The sequence below is a fragment of the Rattus norvegicus genome, chromosome 2 (genome assembly GCF_036323735.1).
Source record: "Rattus norvegicus strain BN/NHsdMcwi chromosome 2, GRCr8, whole genome shotgun sequence".
In the NCBI taxonomy this organism is placed as follows: Eukaryota; Metazoa; Chordata; class Mammalia; order Rodentia; family Muridae; genus Rattus; species Rattus norvegicus.
Genome location: NC_086020.1, coordinates 244115096 through 244140567, shown reverse-complemented (window position 1 = coordinate 244140567; position 25472 = coordinate 244115096). Strand labels below are relative to the sequence as shown.

Here is a 25472-nt window from a genome sequence, read left to right as displayed (position 1 = left end):
CAAGGTGGAACCATGCCACCAAATAGATCACCTGGCTGACCCAAAGCCATGTTAGAGTTCCTGGATCTTTGGCCCTCTCCCCTGATATTCGGCATTTCTTCTGTGTGGATACAATGACAGCTCAGAATGAAGGGTATGGGGAATAGTTTTAAAATCTCATCTTAGATCCTAGAATCCTAGGATCGTGCAAAGTGGTTGGAACATCCGGAACAGAAGGTTCTTGGCATGTTTGTCTATGACAGATTAACTACTGTGTGCAAATACAACTTACACATTCTAAATTGGTTGTTTATGGTTAGGCCTGGCTGTGCTTAAAAGTGTGTTGTGGAAGTTACTGGAAAGCGTGAGGTGGAAATGGGAGTTAATTTTTCAGTATTCCTCTGATGGACAAGTTTACAAACCCCAGATCAAATGGGGGAAATGCCTCAGATGTGCTGGGGCCTCCCTGTCAAGGTGCTTGGCTCTGCTGCTCCATAATTGCTGGTGTGTTTCATGTGACAAAGATGACTGGCTTAAAATTTAGCCAAACCCCTCTGTTGCTCACTAGATATACTAAAGAAAAGCTAAAATTGCACATCCTAAGCAAGTGCTAATATTATCTTAAGATGAGGTGAGACTGTGGCTGGACATGAATCTGTAGCAATTATGTACCTGAATTTTAAAAACCTACATTGATCTCTCTGTGTTTGCCCAGGCGCTTGTGTCCACCCCTGTCGCTCTGCTGTGCTAATTGTGAAGCCAGTCTGTGCAACCCTAATAATGGCTCTGGTTTGTCTGACAAGATGGCTAAGTAGGTCATGGTTTTATGCCAGGAGGAAATGGCTTTTCGTGGCCAAAGGAACAACTGGCTTTGGTTGTGAGGTGTGTGCACATGCATTTGTGTGTGACCCATCTGGCTGTGGTTGTGAGGTATGTGGGCATGCACCGTGTGTGATCCATGGACACTTGGCCTGGTGACCCTGTTGCTATCATTTTCTCATAAGTTCATCACTTTGCTCTCAATCTTCCCTTTTGCCCTTTTAGTCAGGAAATTGTGGCAGGATTTTCTTTCACATATTTAAGTTTTAAAAAGCAGTTTATAATACCATACATACCATCACCTTTCAAGGTAAACACAGAAACCTAGCCTAGCTCCTGGGACATTTCCTATGGAGACAATGGCCACTGAGACCATGGTTCATTTATGAACCCTGAGTCCCCTTGCGGAAAGCATCCTTCAGGTGAACCGGACAGAAGCAGACTGCGGCCAAGGGCAGCTTCGCACTGCAGACTCGTTTACTAACCTTGCCTTCCCTTGCAGAATGTATCCTTTACGTGAGCTTCTGCAGCCTCAGGAAACTGAGCTGGTCTGCCAATCCTCAAGCTTCTCTAGCCTTTAGCAAGCTTTCTTGGTTTTTACCACACAAGTGCAAGCAAAGAGGCTCTAAACAGACGGCCCATTAGAGGAAAAAGACACCAGAAGGAGATGCGAGCCATTTAAGACTGAAAATGAACCCTAGCTTGTAAAATTTATTAAAAAAACACAGCCAGGTTTTTAAAATGGTGTTGCTCGGGCTGTGTACTTGCGATTCATCAACTATTGCCAGCTACAAATTCGTTCATGGGTCTGAGTGGATCAGCAGTCAAGAGCAATGGCTGCTCCTGTCAGAGCATGAGGAATCAATTCTAGCACCCACATTACAGTTCCCTACGGTCTGTAACTCCAGTTCCAGGGGACCCAGTGCCCTCTCGTGGCCTCCACAGACATACATGCGAACAAAATATGCACATAAGTAAAATAAAAATATTTTAAAAACTCTTTAGAATCTAGCTCAGACAAGGATCTTAATAAACCCTTCTACCTAGACGGTAAACGATCAATAAGGGAAAGCCTTGTTTCCACAAGACCAAACCTCTTGCATAGGGCGTATAGTCTATACACAGTCAGTGTTTATGTCCACACACACTTACTGGACACTCCTACCTAGGTGGGGGGTGTGGTGGTGAGGAGATGCACATAGGAAGTTAAGAGGAATATCACATCTGCATGGTGACACTGGAGAAGAACGTCTCCAGACAATACTCATGACAAAGATCAGACACCCTATAAATACATGCTGCTGAGTTACGCTTAGCTGTTGGAAACTTGCGACGAAATGGAAAATTCAAGACTTTTACTGGGAAGTGTATCAAGAAATTGATTGTGACTCCAGCTTTTAAAGGACAGAGAACCTAACAGTACTCAAGGACAAAAGTCTTCTGAGCCCATTCCTCACTAATATCCTCACTAATACTCCGCTAGGGACAGTAAACGTTGGGGTTCAAGAGTCTCCTCCAAAGCTTTTTCAAAGGAGGCAGCAATTAGAGGATCCAAAAGGAAGACCAAAGATATCTGGGGAAAGGTCTGGCCCTGGTCCGAGTCCTCTATGGCACCCAAGGATAGAGTGGATTATGTTTAGAATGTGAGAGAGCTTTGTTTGACAGGAAGGTGTCCTGTTAACCTGAGGGATTTTACGGATGTCTTGCAAAGTTGCTTTGTCTCATTGCAAATGCTGACAGGTTGCTTGTTTTATGTGATCCGACTTGCCTTATTCCACAAAGCCTAAAGGCTGGCTGCATTTGGAATTAGCTTTTGTTTTTCTCTGACAGAGCCTGTTGCCCTTGAAGCTCCTGCCTTAAGCGTCCATCTCTAATTGAACCTTTGTATCCATTTTTGCCCAGTGCTCCTCCCCGCAGTGGTTACTTTGTCTCCGAGTGAAGTCACAGCAGAACAGAACAGAACAAAACCAGATACTGCTGGTGATCAATGTAGAAAGAATTTCTTCCAGGGGCTCAGGCTTATCTGAAAAAGTATAGACTGAGGCCCACTTAACGAGAAGTGAACTGCAGGTAGCCAGGTCAAGCCAGTGCAGAAGGCAGAGCCAGGATTCAGTGAGCATGTGGCAGAATCATACAACATGTCTGTCTTTCTACAGTGTCAGAACTCATTAAATAATACATTAATAGCAATGTCAGCTTTGCTGACTACAGTTGACTAAGTGGTTCCAATTTCCCTTGATATGAGCCATTGACAAACACAGGTTCTCTGTTACAACCTTAATTAATGTTAACTCTCAGATCACACATTGCATATCACACAAGAAATGTGTATGTCTGTGTGTGTGTACCTGTGTGTGTGTGTGTGTGAGAGAGTGTACACATGCTTATGCATGTGCATGTGTTCAAAAGAATAGCTACAAACGGTTAAAGAAGCCACAGAGGTGTTCAAGGACTTCAGAGTCTCACTGGAGGCAGAAGACAGTTGACAGAAATGCAGAGAGAGTAACTTCTGCAGTAACTGGGACGTTAATACCTCATTAGATTCCTGCTACTGGAGCCTTGAGTGCAGAGCCAAGCCCTAGGGTCACAGATCTGAGCCAAACCTAAGGGGTAAACTAAGGAAGCTAAATTCGGTGATGGAAGCCACGGGGGCAATAAATGACAGACAGATGGCATTTAAGGTAGACTGCATCAACAACGAAGCCCAGTTGAGCTGAAGCCCCCAGGGACGGTCAGGTGTGCTCTGCCTGTCAGTCCTTGATGTCCTAAAGCACACTCTGGGCTTCAGCACCATAGGACTTAGCGTCCACCTCTCTTTGTAGGGACCCTGTGAGCGTATTACATCCTATTGTGGTCTTGGTAAGTTGTGAGCCTGGCTTCCCTGATGCAATTTGAATGCACCCATATGTCCATATGTTCCCAATGGACTCTGATGAGTTTATAATGGTCCCTTGGGTAGTTATCAGTCTATGCCTCTGGTGGTGCTGGGCATACTGGTGTTTATATGCACAGCGAGGAAATGAGTCCTCCTCCCTCCGCATCTGAACTCAACCTGGTGCCAAATGCTGAGGTAAAATGGAAATAAAAAAACTCAAGACGAGGCACAGCCTGAAGGCCATTATGGAGTCACCTGAGCAGGGTGCAGGCTGATCTCAAAAGCTACACGTGGCTGTTTCCGGGAAAGCAGTTGGTGGGTTTTCTTCTTGGGGACACTGGGTCTCAATCCCCTTCTGTTTCCCAAATCAACCACTCACTGTCTGAAAAGACCTGCTACATGCCCTGACCCTCAATAAACCGGGCTTGACACCAGACCGAATCAACTGAATGTAGTTGGTTGGATGATAGGTAGCCAATAAAATTGCTTTTCTACGCAATAAAATTGTAATGAATAAAAGGTAAGCATTCCTTTTAGACAGTAACCAATCTCTCCATTTGCTGCTTGTCAAAGCCCTAAGCCTTCTGATGTTGGTATTTAACATTGAGACTTACAAAATTTTTGAGCCTCATTCATAGCCATTCTAGCCACAGGCAACCCATGGGCCCCCGGGCCTGTGTTACCAGATCAATAGAGTAATTAATTACCCTTCTGGCCGAGTCATTCAAATTCACCTGAGATCTTAGCCACAGAAGCGCCTACAGGACTATAAAGTCCATGTCTTTACTCCATGCTACAACTTGGATTCCCACTCTCAGTCTTCTTTTCCTCCTCATACATTTATGATTTTTTTTTCCCCCTGAAACTTGGGTCAAAATTGCTCAATTAGCCAAAGAGTGGGTGAGTAAAATTTTTAACAACTCTCCATCCTGTAATTACTTCCTGTCATTGGGCCATCTCGCTGAGAAGTTAATTACTCTGAAACCAAAATCAGCCTGCTTGTTTTTAAATGGGAGGGGAGCTAATATAAACACCACAGAGTATTAGAGCTGGGGATAGTAGTCAAGGAAGAAGCCAGGACAGGCACTGAAAGGGCTCAGACGATGGCAATCACCCAACTTCTAGGACATAGAAAGAAAAGAGATACAACATAATTAAGGACATGGTTTAGATCTTCCCAGAGCTAAAACAACTTAATTTTTAAAAGCAAGAGAATTGAAGAGAGAGGAACCTAATGTTGTGTTTTATAAAAGATTTGGTGGAGGTGGAGTCAGGTATGGGGAAAGGGGGTGTCTCCATGGGCCCATGCTGAGGGATGCCTTTGCCCCTAAGGATACACCTACGGGATGGTATAGAATAGAGTTTATTCAGGGCATGGGAAGGGTAGTTGAGAGGGTAGTAGAGACAGAGAAAGGCGGGGGGAGGGGGAGGGAAAGGGAGAGAGCAGGGAAGTAGAGGGCGGCCATGAGCATGTGAAGAGAGAGGGGGAGCGGGACAAGAGGACAGAGCAGGAGCAAGAAGGCAAGAGAGAGAAGGGGGCAAACATCCCCTTTCCTAGTGAGTCGGGCACACCTGACTGTTGCCAGGTAATTGTAGGGCGGAGCTTAGACGAAATGCTAACCCCTAAGGTTTAATTCCATCTGCTTTCTCCACCGGGTCTATCAGCTTCAAAAATACTTTCTAGGCCAACTGTTTCTTGTTGAGATTAATACTTCATGTTGTTCTAGAACTCCACGCATGTTTTGCAGTGGTTGCTTACAATTGCGAAATTACCTGGCCGGACGGAGTAAAGCTTAGGAAACGGTAAGAGCTCATTACGTAGCCGAGCTCTGCTGTCCCATTCTTGTGCACACCTGTGGTACTCATTCACCTCAGATTTGTGGCCAGAGGTTTCAGGGACAGTAGGAAGCTACTCTCCAAACCCAAAGAAAGCTTTGAAATACCTTCACGAAGACGATGTGTAGCCTAGAGGAACCCTCACTCGTATTCAAGTCCTCATTCCGTCGCCCACTATTCCCAGTCCCCAGAAGGCCCTTCCCTTCTTCAGTTTGCTACTCATAGCTGTACAAAGCACACTAACACCTGGGAACCTCTGACCACATCCTCCCAACCATTGTCTATTGGCCCCGGTCTCACAGAAGCACACTCTGCCTCCGCCCTTGTGACACCGAACTCTAGATAATGATCTGCACGTTAAGTAATTCATCACTGACCTCACATCCACGAAGGCAAAGGCCTTGCCACTGTCCTTCCTTGAACGCAATTGAAGTACATCCCAGTGTAAGACTTACAGATTCGTTCAACGGGCGAGAACATGAGCAAGCTCCTTCTGTGGCTGTTTGACTATTTACTGTTCCAACAAAAACACTTCCGTAAATGCTAAGCGCTGTTCGTAAGGATTTGCAAGGAGGAGAGTCTCTTAGCATTAACAACTACGCATTGCCTGAAAATCTGACTCCCTTTCCTACGTATTACTGACGCCTTTCATCAGCTGGCCCTGTATTCCCCAGTCAGACACATTTCCCACAGTTCACAGTTTTTTAAGCTGATCTCTCGGAGTCTACTTGATTTCCATTGACTCTTCCACATGATTATGAACCGAGCATATTTGGCTATCAACGCTAGTCAAGAAGACAGAAACATGTATTTATTTGACTGGCAAGTGATCTCAATGCTGGGGGACGTCAGGGAAGGAGAGGAGAGTGGAGGGGAGGAGAGGAGAGGGGAGAGGAGGAAAGGACTGTGGGAATAGCCTGGTGAGTGATTGCTTGACTAGTGTGTGCCAGGCTCTGGGCTCCATCCCTTGCACTGATGGTGGTGGTGGTGGTGGTGGTGGTGGTGGTGGTGGTGGTGGTGGTGGTGGTGATCAGATAAAGCATCTCAACTAAGAAAAAAAAACAATAATGAAGGAGAAGGAAAAGAACAACAACAAACAAACAAAAAGGAGATTGAGTCTGATTGTCCATCACTGTCTATCTTCTAGGGCTAAAATTAGCCCCAGTCAAACATCTCATGGCTTTGACTGTGAGCATGTGTGCTAGTGTGTGTGTGTGTGTGTGTGTGTGTGTGTGTGTGTGTGTGTGTTTCAGACTTCCAGGGTACTTTTCAGAACTGGAGAACATGGGAATAGAGCCTGCAGTTAGGAAAGGAACCAATGTCACATAAAGTCAAAATTTGGCTTCTAAGGTTCCAGCTTCTTTAATTTGCAAACTTTCTTGACAAAGGTTCAAATATTTATCTAACAATTTTATAGTTTTTGAAAGCCTCAGATTCCAAGAATGCTGGGAAGAAAGAGAGAAGAGGAAAACATAAGGGGAAAGAACTTTAATTAAGTTAGCTTTCTGCTCGGTTCAGTTTGGCATTTGGCGTCTGACTGGCGCTCACAAGTGCAGTAAAGAGAAGCAGTCCCCAGACCCATACCTCTTCTCCACTCTCTCCTTTTAACCTTTTCTTTACTAGGTTCTCGCTGAGTGTTTTAGTCATCTGGCGCTTTAACAAGGACAAAACCAACATGGATTAATCTTTCTTCCTTATGACTCTATAACCCAGTACAGAATCTGTCCTGCAGAATGAGCTCAGTGAATAATGGGGGCAGGGAGTGGTGGGTAAAGTTCCCTGCCTCAGCACCCTGGTGACTTGAGTCTGAGCACTGGAGCCCCCAAGATCCCAATGCAGTGACTCACATCTGGAGTCCCTCCATCCTACAAAGAGATAGGTGGAGGGGAAAGAATTATCCAGAAGCTGGTGGGTAGTTAGCCTGGCACACACAGAGCAGCAGCAAAAACAAGAGAGACTCTAGCTCAGCAGGGTTGACAGAGAATTGTCCTCTGACTTCCAAATGTGCTGTTCTCTGGCACATGTGTGCCTGTCGCCCGCCCCACTCTGTCTCTCTCTCTCTCTCTCTCTCTCTCTCTCTCTCTCTCTCTCTCTCTCTCTCTGTCTCTCTCTGTGTCTCTCTATCTCTGTCTCTCTATCTCTCTCTGTCTCTCTGTCTCTGTGTCTTTGTGTCTGTCTCTGTGTCTCTGTCTCTGTCTCTCTCTGTCTTTCTGTCTCTCTTTCACACACACACACACACACACACACACACACACACATACACACACACACACACTCAGCCTCACAGCATTGGTAGTCTATAGAGCTCATACTGTGTGTGGCCACAAGTGTACTCAGCCCCTGTCTCATGATCTTAGAACAGTTATTTAATCCTTTGAAACCTGTCTCTTGTTCTGGTTTTGTTTGAATGATTGGTTGTTTTTGAGGCATTGGGGTGAACCCAGAGCTTCACATGTACTAAGCAAGCTTTCAGTACAGAGTGACATCCCCAGAGCAGAGGTTGTTTCAATCTTGATGACAGTCCTCTGTGTGTATGAGGGTGTTCCTGTGCACATGCACAGAAATCCGTCCAAACAATGTTGCTGCGAAGATTGTGTGGCTAAAATACACAGACAACGACCATCACGGTGAAGTGTTTCCCAGTGGTGTGTCCAGCTGATGACGGCTGTTTACACAGCTCTCTGGGCCAATGCTACAAGGCTAACCAGGATTACCTTGAGCAGTCCCTTCTTTCTTAGGTTCCAGTCACAAAACAAACCAAAGTTCCAGTTACATTGTTACAGCTTCAACTTAAAGGCAGTTTCTTTTCTCAAGGCATTTCGTAAATATCCTAACAGGCTTGTCCCGAATCTCTTTACTCTGGAGGCTTTTCCTAACAAAACTGTTGACTTAGCACCTGAATTCCCAGCAAGATAAGGTGGAACCTTGATTCCGGCTCTCGGTGGCTTCCCAGTGTCCTGCACCCATCCCTCTGCACAGAATCCTGCCAGAATCTAGCCTTCTTTTCCATCGTGCCCTAATTCCTTTTATGAAGAAATAATAAATTCTACAGAGCTTGAGTCCACAGAGCTGAGCTACAGGAATCCCAATAAAAACACAGGGAGGCTCTGTCCCAGACTCGGACTGTGGCTGGCCACCCCACCCCCCACACTCTGTATAGCTGTGACTCTTTCAGGTTTTATGGTGGATTATGAAGCTCTTAAAACCCAACCCTGCAAAGCGATTCCATCGGCCCCAAATTCACCACTGCTGTCTGCAGGCTTCACTGGCAGCACTGTGAGTCTTTGAAGTACTACAGTTTTAATGCAATTGTTACCATTTTTTATCCAGAGAACAGAGAAGTTACAAAACAAGAACACTAAGCAGTCTTTGACTTAGAGGGGCATTTTCACACATGTAACAGAGAGCATGTGTAAGTGTGTTTAGGCATGTGCATGTACTTGTGCGTGCACATGTATGTGTGCTTGTACTTGTGTGTGAATATACATGTGTGTGTTCATGTATGTGGGAGACAGATGATGTCATTCCTCAGGAGCCATTCACCTTGTTGGTTTGGTTTTGTTTTTTAGATTTATGTATTTATTATTATTTCATGTGTGCAGGTGTTCTGCATGCATGTATATGTGTGTACCACATAAGGGCTGTGCATGTGGAGGCCAAAAAGGGCATGAGGTAGCCTGGGACTGGACTTACAGATGGTTTTGAGATGTCATGTGGGTGCTTGAGATCAAACCCAGGTCATCTGGAACAGTGGTCTTGCCCGCTGACCCATCTGTGGTTTTATTTTTGAGACAGGATCATTCACTGGCATCTGGGGCTGGCCAGCAAACCCCAGGAATCTGCCTATCACTGGCTCACTAGCAGATTGCTAGCACAGATGTGTTCCAAGATGAGGGGCTGGCTATTGAATCTGAGGGGCCTCCTGTGGCAGGGGAGGAAGGTCCTGGGAGAGTTTTGGTTGAAACTCCCTGCCTGAGATAGGGAGAAGAGACCATTTCTCAACCTTGAATTGGAGTTGATGGTTAGAAAACAGCACTCAGGGGAACTAGGAAGCTGAATCAATGTTAATAACAGTTTCCTTCAGACTCATTCTCTAGTTTAACTAAAGGTGAGCTCCTGAAGGAGGATTGAGTTGACACCTTCCCACCGGGCTGGTACATCTCAGATAACTGATGGTAAGAGAGGTAACTGATGGCTGGAGAAGACTACCCCCAAGGAGGTTTGTGAAGCCTGTTGATTCCATGGTCAAACAAAGACCACTGAAAATGTGGGTGGCTGTGTACACCTTGGTGATACCCAGTTCTGCGCCCACCTCTGTAACTCCCTTTGCTAATCTAGGTGTTTTTTGAGAGCTCACGAGACAGACTGGTACATGCAGTAACAGACATAAGAGCATGTCTCAAGCAAGGTAGAAGATGAGGGGTCACATCTAAGGTTGACCTCTTATTTCTACACACAGATGAAAATACCAGACCATAAACATGCACACACACACACACACACACACACACACACACACACACACATGCACACACACAGAGTAAAGGTTTCAAAGAAATCCTAGACACCAAACATCAACTTACAGCCTGCACATGCATGCACACACATATGCATGCACACCTATATATACTTGTGCATACTCACATGCGATGTACACACAATAAATAAATAATAGATGGATGGATGATAGGTAGGTAGATAGATAGATAGATAGATAGATAGATAGATAGATAGAGAATAGGAAATCTTTACCGCTATTGTTTATAACTATATATTTTCCTTTGTTATTAGAAACAGTAAGTCAGAAAACCTAAGTAAATTTCAATTATGTTTTCAGAGCTTGCTTTATACATTGAGAAAAGGCTGCCCACTTTTCTTAGCCTCGGTGACTGAACATTTTCTTCCTACTGCCCTGCCTCGTGTGGCCAGAGATCTAAATTAAGAGACTCTCTAACGATCTGGTTAAAGACGCAGCTGCTTTAACTCCCACCGCCTCCTAGACACAACTGAACGACACACGCACATTTTTAGACTCAGCTCGATCATGTGTCTCACGTTGCAAACTTGTCTGTCTCGGTTTCCCCCAGTTCGATGCTGACCGAGATGAAGACGCAGTGTTCCATGACATCAGCATGGCCGTCGACAACAAGTTATTTCCAAACAAAGAGGCTCCGACAGGTAAGTCTCCACGCCCCTTGGCATCAGAGCACCACAACCAACTACAAACGAGCCAGGACTTTTATCCTGGCTGAAGCTTGGGCACAGAAGCCCTATCCTTGGGCTCAAACTTTCTTATTCGAAAATAAAGATTAAAAACTAAACAGAAGGGAAAGGCTAAATACCTGTCCCTGTGAATTTGCTGATGCTTTTCTTGTCATAGTACATAGAAATCCCTAATCACCGGGATGTAACACAGCACCTGTGTCTCCATAGTAGGAAGAAATCTAGCCTACCTCATACTTCGTGTAACTATAGCAGGTTATAGTCCTCAGGTCCCTCTAATCTGCACAACTCTGTCTTGTTCTGCCCAGAGAGAGCATCCGCCTCCTCTGGTAGCTACACCCATCCCACCCCATAGCTCTACGGTCATTTCCCCCCTTCTTTTCTAAGCCCTCAACCCTACAGTCATGGGACACTTGAGAGAGGACCCATACCTCACATGGTTACACTCTCCATGCGTCTTTGTCTGTCTGTCCGTCCCCCTCCCCGCCTTTTTTTCTGGAGTAATCATTTTGTGTAAATGACTCTCAACATTTTGCTTTAAAGCCTGGGACTTTGAGGTTTTACTTTATGAGATCACAATGCAAAAGAATTGAGAACAGGTAATTAGGTTTAAAAATAAAGGTTTGGGAGCTGAGAAAAGAGTTCCGTGGTATAAAGCGTCTCTAGCGTGTGCTTGGCCCTAGTTAAGTTCCCTACACTGCAAAATAGTTAGATATGGATTTATAGATGGATACATTGATAGATGATAGATAATAGTTGATAAAGAGATGCAGATATATATATATAAAATAGAAAATAGATGATAGATAAATGAGAGAAAAACAGCTACAAATAGGTAATAGATTTATCTAGATGATTGATGTCAATGATTGACTGATAGTGAATTATGTACAGGCGAGATGAGAAAGTGCTATAGACATCAGATATTAACTATATCTGATCGATGTGCATTGATGATTGATTGGTTGATTGATTGGCTGATGTTGTACTGTCTATGTTCACATTATAGTCAGGTAAATCAGCCACTCTGAAAACAGAAGGTTCTGGCTTTACTTTGAACATCTTGAGGCCAAAACAAAACAAATTTTAAAAAGTTCTGGCACCAGCACTAACGTCCCAGAATGAGCCTCAGCAGGGGACGAGTGTAAACCACGTCACCTCTTTTCCAGAGTTAGCCAGAGGTGTTCCTGCTCTCACCACCGATCAGTTGGCATTCCATGAGGGCACCACGGAAATCCACAGTTCCTTCTCTGCTTTCACAGCATTGGTAGCCTTGACATCTTCCATTTTGAGGCTCCCCTACCTGTCAGTAACCCTGCTACAAGAGGTTACTGAGAACCTCAGAGAATGCCACTCTAACTGTCCCACCTCCTGTGACTTCTGCAGTCTGGGTACCATTGCCCTTCCCATATCTAAACACCCAGAATCCTCAGCTGTCTCATGCTCAGTATAGCATCACCTCCACCCCTCACTACATTATTCTTGGAGTTCTCCGATTGACTTAGTCCCTGCCTCTGGCCTTCCCACCTTCTCTTCCAGTCACACTGAACACCTGTCCCCATATATGCTTCCTATGTCCCAGCTCCTCAGCATCATCTTAAAGGACCAGATCCTCTTCTGTGCTTCTATTTAAGAGTGATAGTTTCAAGACTTGGCGAGGATGTATATTCCCTCTCTCTCTCTACCTCCCTCCCTCCATCTCCTCCCTCCCTCTGTCTCTGTCTCTGTCTCTGTGTGTGTGTGTGTGTGTGTGTGTGAGAGAGAGAGAGAGAGAGAGAGAGAGAGAGAGAGAGAGACTCAGTGCGAGCCTCACAGATATAGTATATAAAGCCTTTCTTTTCTAGCTGCCCACCTCTGCTGACATCTCATGGGTTCACCAGCTCCTCACCTTGAGCCCCAGTGTGTATTTGGGGCTTTTTTGCCTTTTTCTCTGTGCAGCAGGCCCATGACCTCTGCACCTTTCCTCAGAGCCCCTCCTCTGTGGAGCCCTTTAGTTCTTGCAGCAGAGCTATCCATCTCTACCTAACTATGCACCACTCTGTCATCCATGGGCTTGTATTTCCTTATCTAGAAAGAGGAGACAGAGTACTTGCGTTCTCAGGCCATTGGAATAAGGGTTTTGGTAAAGAGATTGTGGGTAAAGGGGTTATCTGTCCCACTGAGAATACTGCATATGAGCTGTGCATTTGCAACGACCACGGAGACTCATGGGGAGACAGCATGTCCTTTGTTTTTTATTGGATTTTTTAAATATATATTTCAAATGTTACCCCCTTTCCCAGTTTCCTGTCCATAAACCCCCATCCCATCCCCCCTCCCCGTTCTTCTATGAGGGTGTTCCCCCACCGAACCACCCACTCCTTCCCACCTCCCCACCCTGACATTCCCCTACATTGGGGGATCCAGCCTTGGCAGGACCAAGGGCTTCTCCTTCAATTGATACCCAACAAGGCCATCCTCTGCTACATATGCAGCTAGCTAGAGTCATGGGTCTGTCCGTGGAGACACCATGTCTTAAATAATAGCTTGCCCTTCTTCCCCCAGATCCATCTCTCCTAATTCTTTCCTCTTTCTTGACCTCTCTCCATCCCTAAGCTAGAGGCACTGAAGAACCATCCCTTCTCTTCTCACTTGGGATAATACAGATAACACCCCCATGCCTGTGGCATAAGAGTGGGAGTCTCAAAATCAGTGTGACAGGAAGTACAAAGTGTGCACAGAGAGAACCCAGGACAGCATGTGTTGAGAGAAAACGCACAAGCCCTTTGGTTCATCCCCAGTCATTCAGCGCCTGTGAGCAGAATGCCTATAATTTTTAAGTTGTGTTTTCTATATTCTACCTTGAAACATAATCCTAAGGGTTTGACTGAGATCGGAACAGGAGGTATTGCTCCTCTTGAGAGAAACAGCCAGAAAGGTAGAAGAGTCTCGGTCACATATGCCCTTCAGAAGGCCCTATTGCAGCAGGGTCTTTGGCGCACCAAGTGCCAAGTGTGTCTTCCAGCAACTTTAGATTGACATCTATGACACTGTCCCCATAAGTAATAGGATTCAGTTCACCTCTGCCACCCTTTAAAGTCCTTTGTCTCTGGCTGCCACTTAAATGAAAGACCTGAAGGTAATGTTATGGAAGACCAGCCTACATTGTAACAAATGACACCACATGTTCTGGTAGGGAGTCATTCAGCTTAGACCTTTCTTTGTTACTGAAGAAAAGGATATATTTCAGTTTGAAGATAAACTGAAAACCTCAAAAGAGGGAGAGATGAAATCCATGCGACCAAATAACTGAATCCTGTGGTCATTTGTGAGGAAGAAAATCATGTCCGCTGGTTCATGGGCCAGTGTGTTGACTGAGGTAGTCCAAACGGGAGCAACAGCCTGTGGTTGTCTCCCCAGTTCATTTGCTAAGCCTTGGGCTATTAGTAAAGTCCTCATTTCTAGAAAACTGAGAAACCAGTGGTTTTTTTTTAAATAGCTGTTCAATCATGATCTGAGCTGATAATGATACACTGTGTCTCTCATCTGAGCTATATTAATGCTGCAGTTGCCAGTGGCAACAGTGTGTCAAGAAATGCCATCCCTTAGTGATACAGTAAGATTTCTGTCAAGGCCCTTGATTAGGAAGGATAATTGATCTCCTCTTCCTCCTAAGCAGGAAGTTCATTTTAATCAAAAGTCTTTTCATTCTGATGTTACTGAAAACTATTTTCTAATGAATTTGCTGCTGTCTCAAGAGCTAGTACATGGCTCCCACTCACTGGGTTGTTAAAGGGCCCTTCAAATTGTACTTTCTGAAAACAGTTGGAAGAGTGGTTTCCAATTTAACAAACTAAGTAGGACAAGGGACCCCTTGCCGCTGTGTGTTCCGCTCCTGCGGACTCCAAAGGAATCACTCAGAGGCAAGTCAGAGACTGGGAAAACACCTCTGCCCACACACCTTCCTCCACTTGACTAGTCGAGTAGACAGCATTCACACTGGAGACTAATGAAAACTGAATACGTTTGTGTTATTGTTAACACTGCCGTCCACAAAAGCCACCCAGAAGAGAAACATGATTGTCCTGGCTTGAACTAGACTCTGTTATTCTACCCCAGATGTTTCACAACCCCTGCAAGGAGCTTCACTGGGATGCATTTATTGTCCCTCCTTGTCTCAGAATGTGAATGGGCAACCACACCCTCGGGTTCTCACCTGCATAGCGCACTGCACTGAAAGGCAGTTTGGGTTGTCCTGTTTGGAGTGTGTTGTCAGCCATGTGAGGGAGAAAGAGGAGAAATGGACACCAGGTCTGTCATCCCTATCACACGATGACACCTGCTCCAAGTCTCAGATCATCCTGGGACAGACAAACTCTGTCCCAGAAGAATAGAAAGATAAAACCACAAACAATAGTCTAAAGGCAAGAACTTTCTCAGTTTGGCAGAGTAGTGTTAGCCATAATCAGAATGGATCAGTCACCTATAGTGGCACACACCTCAATCCCATTCGAGCTTGAAGCTGCAGTTTCACAAGTTCAAAGCCAGCCTGAACTAAAAAGTAGGGTCTACCCTCCAAAAGGGGGGTGAAGGAAGGGAGAAGGTAGTGCTAATAATAAAAATATGAAGCTGGCACCAGGCACCAGGCAACACTACCTCCTGCTACTCTCTGTCCCCGGCCTTCTCTCTGCCTCCATGGCTAGCCCCATCAGTGGCTGTCTATCTTGGCTCTCTGCTGTGGACTCTGCTCACATTCCCAGCATCCAAACCCCTGTGGTTAGCATAGTCACAACTCCCAGTAATCCGTTAAAATCAAAACTCTTGAAGCTTTTAATTTATCAATCAGATTTATATCTGTAAACTGGCTTTAGAACCTCACACTTTCTGGTCTCTGAATCTTGCTGTCAACAAATTAGCCTCCTCTGGAGCTTGTTCTTCTGAGGGCTGGGACCAGGTCCAGAGAGTCTGCGTCCTCTAACACCAGCCCAGACATAGATCGTGGCAGATGGAGGGATGCATAAGTGTGAAAAACACAGATGGAGACCATCGGCTAACTGTTGTCTTTCTTAAATGTAGATTCAAGTGACCTTGACCCTTCCATGATGTTTGATGCTGGAGAGATTGTTGACACAGGATCGGATTATGACAACCAGGTAACTAAACCTACAAGTGTTTTCTATTTAAATGTTTTTCATTTTAGTCTTTGTGTTTTATGAATACAAACACAGAAGTTTTCATTTTGTGGGGTCTTCACAGGTCACTAATAATGGGTCTCATGTTAGGCACGGTCACCCACAGCCTTTAGCTGCACTTGGGTCTCTCACCTTCCCTCATCCACAGACCCAAAGCAGTCAGTGAAGGAAGGGCCTTAGGATGAAAACTCCTTCCGATGCAAATAAGCTCCTCTCACCCAAGAGTTTGCCTATGCGCCATGGTGGCTAGTTTTATCTAGTTGAGTGGATTAATAAGTGCAGAGGGCAGGAGTAAGCCACACCTCTGGGCAAAGGGATCTCCTGACAGAGAGATCGGAGTAAAGGAAGCACTGTTCCACCATCTGCCATCCCAGCCTGAATGAAAAGAGAAGAGGAAGTTACTGAACAGCAACCCCCTGCTCCCCAGCCCACAAATTCTCCAAAATTCAAAGGAACTGCCTGATGCTGCCATCACCACAGCCCCAGAGCACAGCCTCCACTGCGCCTCTCTGCCTATGACAGATCCCAAACCTGGGTCAAAATAAACCTCTCCTCCCTTTGGCTTCTGGTCTTGACATTTGTCAGAACAATGAGAAAAGTAACGAAGGCATTCCACCCTCCCAGTCAACAGTGAAGAACACAGCTGGGCATCAGCCATGGCCAGGGCTGTAGCTGTTCTCCATCTAACTCCGCAGGGAGTGATGCCCCAGGAAAACATGGCCAACAAGCAAAAATGTATGCTCCTTTTGGGGGAAAAACCTGAAGAAATTTATCTGGGTCATTTTCCTCTCGGCAAGAACTTCCTCTACTGCTATATTGTAATGATCCAAACTAGCCGGGAAATGATCTACCTCCCTAATTAGGCTTTAAGTCTCTTCTTTTTCCCTTAAAGATAACATCTTAGACTCCGTGCCTACTCTTGTCACTGCTTCTCAGAAGTGATGGAGAGCCAAGTGGGTTCCTATGATGGCTTCTGCCCCCATTTCTTATTTATGTCACAACTGGAGGAAATGTGTCTGCCCACAGTATCCACACACGTGTGTGTGTGTGTGTGTGTGTGTGTGTGTGTGTGTGTGTGTAAATTAAGTTCCTTCCCTGACAAACCATGACATTATTGACAGGTGAATAACACAGGATGGTCACCATGCATTTGTAGAACCTGGTGACAGTTATTAAGCTTGTACTACATGGAAAACTAAGCCATTGGCTCTGCGCTGACTGTCGGGCTAGCTTCCCACAGCATCTCCGCAGGTAGGATTATGGTTTCTACTTCACAGGTAGAGTCATTGGCCCACAGTCACACGGACAGGGGTCAGAGTGGGGATGGACCATAGGATGCTCTTTCTTGGTTATGGTACTTTCATTAGCATATGCTAATTATGCATATCAATGGCTTTCACTGTGTGGTTTCTGTACCATGCCCTCAGTGAATTTTGGTTGTACCTACCCCGTTACCCTTCTTGACCTACCCCATGCCTGTTGATTACACGTGTTAGCCCTCTTTTACCTTCATGCTTTGTTGTTTTATTTTGACGATACAAATATGACTATGGTTGCTCACATAGGGTAGGGGACATTTACTGAAGAGAGCGGTGCGGCGAAACAAAGATGGTGCCGACATCCAGCCTTGTCTGGATGTCGACAACTTACTGCGCATGTGCAGGCTTGTCCCCTTGCTAGGGCTCCCTCTAGTGGTGAACAGCGGTACTGCACATGTGCGGTTTATGCACCAGGTGTCAGTTGACCGTTAATATGCTAGTGAGGTGATTCATTCTCCGCCAATCCCTGGAGGACAAGTAGTGGGGTGATCCATGCCCCACCAATCCCTGAGAGATAATTAGCATACTGTTGTCTATATAAGTCGAGCGACTTTGCTGCTCGGGGTCCCTGTTCAAGAGAGCTGTAACACTAAGAGAGCTGTAACACTAAGAAGAGCTGTAACACAGTAAAGGCTTGTTCGCAGAAGAATCCTGTTGCCGCGCGTCGTTCTTACTGGCGGGACATTGGGCGCGCGACAATTTACAATAGCATTTGCACTCACCACCTAGAGCAGTGAAGAAGGTGTCTCGCCTCCAACAATTACTAACTGCCTACATGTCCTCATGAAGGGGCGGGGCCTCGTGAACTTTCTCCTACTCCATGACAGGATCTTGACCCATCCAATCTTCACAAGTAACCATAGCTGCTGAGTCCAGGAGTGCCATGGCCACGTCATGAGTGGAAGACTGCTCTACAGCACCCCCTCATCTTCCATGATGTCCCTTGGGCCTTGGAGAAGGTGATATAGATGTCTAATTGTGGCACATTTTCTAATAATCTTAGTGTATTGCCTCCCATCCTACCCCGGAAAGCCAAGCTGGAGATAGTGTTGGAAACTTTTCATTTGCTGACCCTTAAAGCCTCAGCTAAAGCAAATGGCCACCACTCATAGTGTGCATCTAAAATTTATAGACGACATGAACAGATGAGCCATGGCAAGAAAGCCAATAGCAAGTGGGAGGCTTCTCATCCTCAAGAGCTAGTGATGACAGTAAACACTGAAGTCTTTTTTTTTTATTTATTTAAAACGAAATATGGACATTTATTTCTTAGGACGCTCAACGATGAACGTGTTACCACTTTCTTTGTGTGAGGGAGAATACACCTGACCCATGTTGTGGGAGGAACAGGGTATCCAACGGCTCCCACAAGAAATCCCCGTTTACCGAGGAGAGGATGCTTCCTGCTGGCACTGTCTTGGCTGTAAAATCCAGACAGACAGCCAGGATTTCCCCAGCATCCCCTTGAGCTGTTACTGCCTCAGATATGGGAGAATGTAAGGCTGCACACATCAAAACACACGGGACGTTAATAAAGGGCACCGGGACATAGGCCTGACATCAAATGTCTTCAAATGATAAGGGGTGGGAGGGACTGCTACCCAAAGGACGTTCATCAGTGGTGGTAACATTTATGGAGATCTTACATCAAAGGCACAAGGGACCCCTGTCACTGTCATCCTGCCCTGCGCAGTGGAGGAAGTTTGCAGGTGACAGTATCCACTATCCCTGCTTAAGTTTCTCCTGGTTCTTCCTGTTGTTCAATGGCGACGTTCTGCCTTTCGCCCGTCTTAGCTAGCATTCATTTCTTTTTAAAAGGAAGACTAAAAAATGGTAGAAGAGGATGATGAGGTGGTGAAAAACAACGCTGTTCAGGCAAAAATAAAATAAAAATACAAAACCCAGATGTAGAACAATAGGATAGAAACTGGCTGAAAATAGTTCACGCTAACAGACAATACGGTACACAAACTCGGGGTGGGAGGAGACAGGAGAGGACAGGGCCACAGCCTACACCAGGAGCTGTTCAATAGACCACTGAATGGACTGATCTGCCGCTTTAGTTGAGAGCCCTCTTTGATGGTAACGAACAGGCGATGACCGGCCTGGAGACTCCACAGGCCCGCCCTAAAGCCTGCTTGGAGCACACAAATACACAGGGGACATTCTTGTCTTCGCACAGCAGAGGGAGGTGCAGGATGATCTCCAAGGGCTCAGCGTCTGCTGCCATCACAATGAACTCAGAGACACCTCTGTTGAGGGTTTTGGTGGCTTCATTGGCTCCTTTCCGAAGCTGCTTGTAGTTACACCACTGCTGAACAAGGTCCAGCGGCTTCTTGGTCAGGTGGGCATCTGCAACGGGATAGGCCTTCAGATCCACGTCAGCCTCTATGTCGTCACCACGACTCAATGGCCCGCCCCAGACAGATTGAAACCCCTCTCAGAAAGACCGGAGTCTTACATAGGAATATTTTAAATGTTCAAAGAAATAAAGCGGAACTGCGAAACAGCTACCAGAAAGAGTGGGAAGAGAAAGGAAAAAGAAATAAATGAATATGGTAGGTGGGATAGTTGATTGTCAACTTGACAGGATCCGGAACGATTTAGGAGACAAGTCTCTAGGCACACCTGTGCGAGACCACGCTAGACCCCGTGTGTGTCTGCGAGGGACATTCTTAAGACCCGCCATGAAGAAAGGTAGCACTATTCCACAGCCTTTGGCCCTAGACTACATAAAATGGGGAAAGCTACCTGAACACAAACATTCATGGCCTTCTCCTAACATCTTGACTATGAATTCGATGCAATCAGCTCCCCATCACTCTCTGATGGGCAGTGCACTGTGAACCCATGAGCTGTGAGTCAAGATAAAGCCTTCCTTCCTTCCTTCCTTCCTTCCTTCCTTCCTTCCTTTCTTCCTTTCTTCCTTCCTTCCTTCCTTCCTTTCTTCCTTCCTTCCTTTCTTCTTCCTTTCTTCCTTCCTTCCTTCCTTTCCTCTTCCTTTCTTCCTTCCTTCCTTTCTTCCTTCCTTCCTTCCTTTCTTCCTTCCTTTCTTCTTTCCTTTCTTTCTTCTTTCCTTTCTTTTTTCCTTCCTTCCTTCCTTCCTTCCTTTCTTCCTTCTTCCTTTTTTCCTTCTTCCTTCCTTTCTTCCTCGAGTCCCTTTTGTTGGATGTTGTTGCAGGAACCAGGAAAAGTAGCTAAAACACCGGTGTCAAAGAAAGCAATTGTTACTGAAATAAAAAATTCCACCAACGGTTTGAAAAGGTGCCCAACACAACTCAAAGAGGACGATGGAGCAGAGGAAATTGCCTTAAAATAAAGCGGAAGCCTGAGCAGTCGTCCAGTATGAGGAAGAACTCAGTAGACACCGAGAATAGAATGAACCGACATATGCATTCTCAACATTCCAGACGGAAAGAAGGAAGATGGCGCAGAGGCCGCGCTTTAACAGAGACTGGTTGAGAACTCCATAGACATGAAAAGGACAAATACTCAGATTGAAAGAGCACAATCCAGAAAAGAATCTTTAAAAACTGTCCCTACTAATCTCTCTTCATGTAGTCACTGAACAAATTTTAAGTTGTACTTGTGATACCTACTCAATGAGCAGATGAGGAGGCTCGTCTCAGGAGCTTGCATCCCAGCAAGGAAGACACACAGTGAGGTGTAAGCATAATGTGTTAGTAAACTCTCTACGTTGTCAGATGTGATAAGCAAAGGAAAAGCCAAGCAGGGGTAAGGGAGCTTGAGATCCAGGGAATGGGGCTGAGCAGAGCATTAGACAGAAGGTTCAGGTACATGGATGACCTCAGCAAAGAGGTGACACTCAACACAAGGCATCAAAGTACAAGAGATGGAAGCCAGACCTTCAAAGTGACAAGGGATAGCTATGGGGTGGCAGCAGATTAAACAATGCACCTGTACTTGCTGTCTGGATCACACAATGAAGCAGGTGCCATGCCCAACGATTTACATTGTGCTGTTGCTAACCCTTACAAGAAAGCTGCCCCAGTGTATACCTGAGGAAACTGGAGGTGAGAGACTCCCCAGGGCCACACAACTGACAGGTTAGAGTCAGAAATCAAGCGTTGGTGAGAAAGAATCGCGCCATTCCCAAGCACAGAGGCTTTCTAAAACACAGCCTGTGCCCCAAACACCTCCATTTATCTCCCTTTGACCTCTCTGTTGTCTGTAGGAGGCAAACATGTTTTTACTGGAACAAAAGAAAATTGTAGAAGCGGAACCAGGAAACAAAAGCAAATCAGTTTTCATTAGGTGCTTCAGAGAGGCTAAGAACTACAGAGAGTGAGACCAAAACAGCACTTATCCGGTTTCAGAGTTATGAAATAAAACTGCATACAGCTGGAAAGCATCTGCCAGCCCCACTGTCCGGCCAATGCTGCAGTGCCCAGACAAAACTCAAATGGCAGACGGCTCTGTGCATCACGCTCTGGTCACACCCTCGGGCCTCCCAGAGGCGTCCACTGTTCTGGGTACGGTGTTTATTAATCCCACATCTGTCCTCCTATTCCATTGTCTCTAGAAACCAGAACAGGAATTCAGGAACTTCATCTCTTTATCACTGGCCCCTAAAATATCTGGCCTTCAGTGATCATTGACTGGCTATTAAATAATGTATTCCTATGAGGTGTAAGGGTTGGGTTTTGATACGTTTTCCATCCCTTATAGGTGCCTGTGTTCTCCATATCCGCATGCAGCTTGATGCTTTTGTTCAATTGGTGTTGGTAATGCAGACTGCTTGATGCATTTCTGACTACATTATAGCATAACTACAGGAAATTATGACACAGCTTGGTTACTACTTCTTCCTGGGGTAGGTAACATTTCACTGTGGTGCTGGCATGGAAACATTCATGGAGTCCAGTGAAGTCGAGTAAAGGACTCAAAAAGTAACCCACCTCCACCACCACCCCTCCCCGCCGCATAGCCACAACTGCCTAATCTTTGACAAATGTGTCAAAAACATACATTGTGGGGGAAAGGTAGTTCCACTGGCAGTGATGGGAAAGTTGACTTATACACACACAGAAGAATAAAGTTAACTCTTATCTCCTATTAAGCACAAAAATCTACGTTGATGAGCTCAAAAATCTTCACATAAGACATGACACTTTAAAGTGGCTGGAGAAAACAGGAAGAATGTGTCAAGACAGAGGTGAAGACAGAAACATTCTGGAAAGGACTCTGACAGCACAGGACACAAGGACTGGCAAGTGGGATTGCCTGTAATTAAAACCTTCTATGTGGAGAAACAATGACTAGAGTGAAGAGACAGCTAAAGACTATTAGACAAAATGTTTTGCCAACTATGCATCAGATAGATAGAGGGCTAATATTTGGAATATATTTTTTAAAAATTTAAGAAACAACAGAAAAACTACTATTCCACTCATAAATATGTTAACCAACCAAGTAGACAATCCTCAAAAGAGGAAAACAATTGTCAGTACGTACTTGGGAAAGTCTTCAAAGTGTTTGTATGTGATGATAATGCTAGCAAAAATGGCAACCACCAAGAAAATAAGCCACAGTGGTGAGGAGGATGAGGAAGAGGAGGATGCTTCACTCACTCCTGGTGAGAATGTAAGCATGTGTGGCCACCATGGGAATCAGTGTGGACTTTCCTCAGAAAAGCTAAAAACAGAGCTCGTGCATCACCTAGCTATACTATCCATGGGTATATAGACACAAGAAGGACTGTAAGTCAGCAGACTAAGAGACACCTGTGTATCCATGTTTACTTCTGCATTATTCTTCAGTGGGCAAGTGTGGAATCAGCATAGGTGGCCACCAACAGGTTGTTTGGATAAATGAGTGTGGTGCACAATGGGAATTGATTCAGCTGTAAAGAAAAATGGCATGTGTAGAAAAAAGGCAATGGGCCTGGAAAACTTTGTGCTCAACAAAATGAATTAGACTCAGAAAGACATGTCTGGGATAGTTTTCCCAGCTGTAGATCTTAGATTTTAATTTGTATATTTACATCTATAGGTTGGAGGCAGGTCATGAAGCTAGAAGGAAGATCAAGAAGAGATCTGAGGGGACTGGTGAGGGCAAGCATGGTGACATGTGACCAAGAAAGCAGGAGGGGGCAACCAAGGGTAGGGAGTGGGTGTCGAGGGACTCAATGAGTGGGGAGGAAACATGAAAATGCCGTAGTGAAACTCACAGCTCTGTAAGAGAACTGACAACAGAAAAGAGCGAGTAGAATGGAGTCACAATACACTTGCTACTTCGTTGCCTCTCTATTCACACACTATGTTGTCATCTCCTTCAGTAGTAAACATGTTTCCTTGCACATTGTTTAAGTAGCTTGGAGAAGCCACTGAAGATGATGGAGTTTTTAAGTTTGCTTTGGAGTTGTGTTTGATTAAAATACCAACAGTATTCTCTGAGTTTAAAGCCTAAAAACTGAATCTGTTGAAAATATTACTGAGGTCGGCTAAGAGGATAATTTTTGCCAGCAGTATGAATCTATTTTAATGAAAGAAAATGAACTTGATCTCTGCAAGTGGGAGGTTTTCTTAATTGTTTTTCTCGCCACTGATTGATTTGCGCTAGTTTATTTAAGCTGAGTGCTAAATCCTTCTCTTCATGGTTCATGGAATCCACATTCTAATGGGTTGATCATAAGCATGGGTTGGGTATGAACAGAGCATCTCAGGTAAAGTATAAAAGTTCTCGTCCCTGAAGGCACTGTCTTCATTTCTCTTCATTTCATGGGGAGGCCAACAGGCAGCACTCTGTGTCCCTGTCTACTCCTGACTATGAGCCAGCCCAGTGGCAGCTCTCTCCTTTGAAAACTGAATGAAGGCCAGAGCTCAGCTCTGTTAGTCCAATAACAAACGGCCTGGATCACACAATTGCTTTATGTCTTTGGGTGACCATCCCTCTTGCTCCAAAATAACAATTAGGGCAAAAAAGAGATGCTGGGCCTGATCAGAGGCAAAGGGAAGGAGAGGAGACAAACGTGCTGGACTACAGTGTTTTGCAGGCTTCTGTCCCTCTGATACCAGAATTGTTTCTAGAGATGGCCTCCAGAAGCTCTTTGCCAAGAAAGGAGGCTTCTGGAAGGGTGGTGCTGCCTCCTCCAGCGTAGGCCAGCTGCAGAGCTGAACCTGATGACATTTCAAACCCATCCAGCGCCACGTTATAATTTTCTTACCCGGGAAAATGAAATGCTTCCATTTCTGGGTCCCATAGTGGGGGAACGTTGACAGATGAAAAAAAAAAATGTGTATCCATAGTTCATTGAAGGCACTGAGTATTCAGTTCTCAGGTTACCATGGCAACCACTCAATTAAGTGAGAAAAATAAGTGTAATTATTATGCTTACTGTTGAGCTTAACGTTCCTTTTTTAAAATGATGACAATGAAGAGGAGGAAAGGGATGAATGCGTTTCGTGAGTTCTTCTCCCCACACCTATCCTAGGATGTTTGCTCTGCATTTCTTTTTCACACACTTTGTGTGGAACTGAGTGCTAGAGTTGTCTCCGAGGTTAGGAGCATGAGCCTTGGATGCTGTCTCAGAACATTCTTTGATAACGTGTGCTTAGACCTGGCTCCCACTGAAGGACACTCACACAGAATCCTAAGGTATGGGAGGGGAGCCTGCAGGACAAGAATCAATGGAGACAGACTGTGGGCTCTCACCCACTCCTGTAACTCTATAAGGGGCATGGCTTTTCTAAAGGTGTGACTAATGGGCAGGTCTGCCCTCAAACCCCAAGAGACAGGATATGGGGAGCTGTGTGTTTGTGCATGGATTTTCTGCTTACGGAATAATCTGAAATGTCACTTCTAGGCAACCAACCACCCTCTGGAGTGGCCATTTTTCTTTACATCTCCAGTGCTCCCTCTGCACAGAATGGACTCTGAAAAATCTCCAGACTGAACATGTCACTTCTCCGTTGGCTGTCTACCCTTGGGCTCTTTCTCCCTGTTGTTGATGCCCAGCGGTTACCCCCACCGGGCCTCTCAGTCTACCCTGCCCAGCCACATTCTGACTCTGAGCCCCAGCCACTGAGGGTTCCGTGTTCCCTCCAGAATTCCCATCGGTGCTTCTGCCCAGCATGTGTCTGTGTCTTCCATATCTGGCCAACTGAGCTCACTCTCCAGCCCCAATTTCTATCAGAGCTGACGTTTTCGTAGTCTCAGAAATATGCATCTAATATACACTCATCTGAAAATGATTCGTGTATGTATTAAACAGTATCACTCGTGAGGTGG

The 25472-nt window shown here is 45.4% G+C and overlaps 1 protein-coding gene and 1 pseudogene across 3 annotated transcripts in view; one reads left to right on the top strand and one right to left on the bottom strand.

Moving 5' to 3' along the window:
- Positions 1 to 25472, top strand: part of Ak5 (adenylate kinase 5) — a 184133-nt gene that overhangs the window by 100805 nt on the left and 57856 nt on the right. For all 3 annotated transcript variants that reach the window (NM_001108951.1, XM_017591007.3, XM_063282309.1), the window contains exons 7-8: positions 10597 to 10687; positions 15788 to 15864. In NM_001108951.1, the coding sequence (NP_001102421.1) occupies positions 10597 to 10687; positions 15788 to 15864 (168 nt within the window). The remainder of the gene's footprint in view (positions 1 to 10596; positions 10688 to 15787; positions 15865 to 25472) is intronic.
- On the bottom strand, positions 19218 to 22168 carry LOC134485691 (NHP2-like protein 1; annotated as a pseudogene).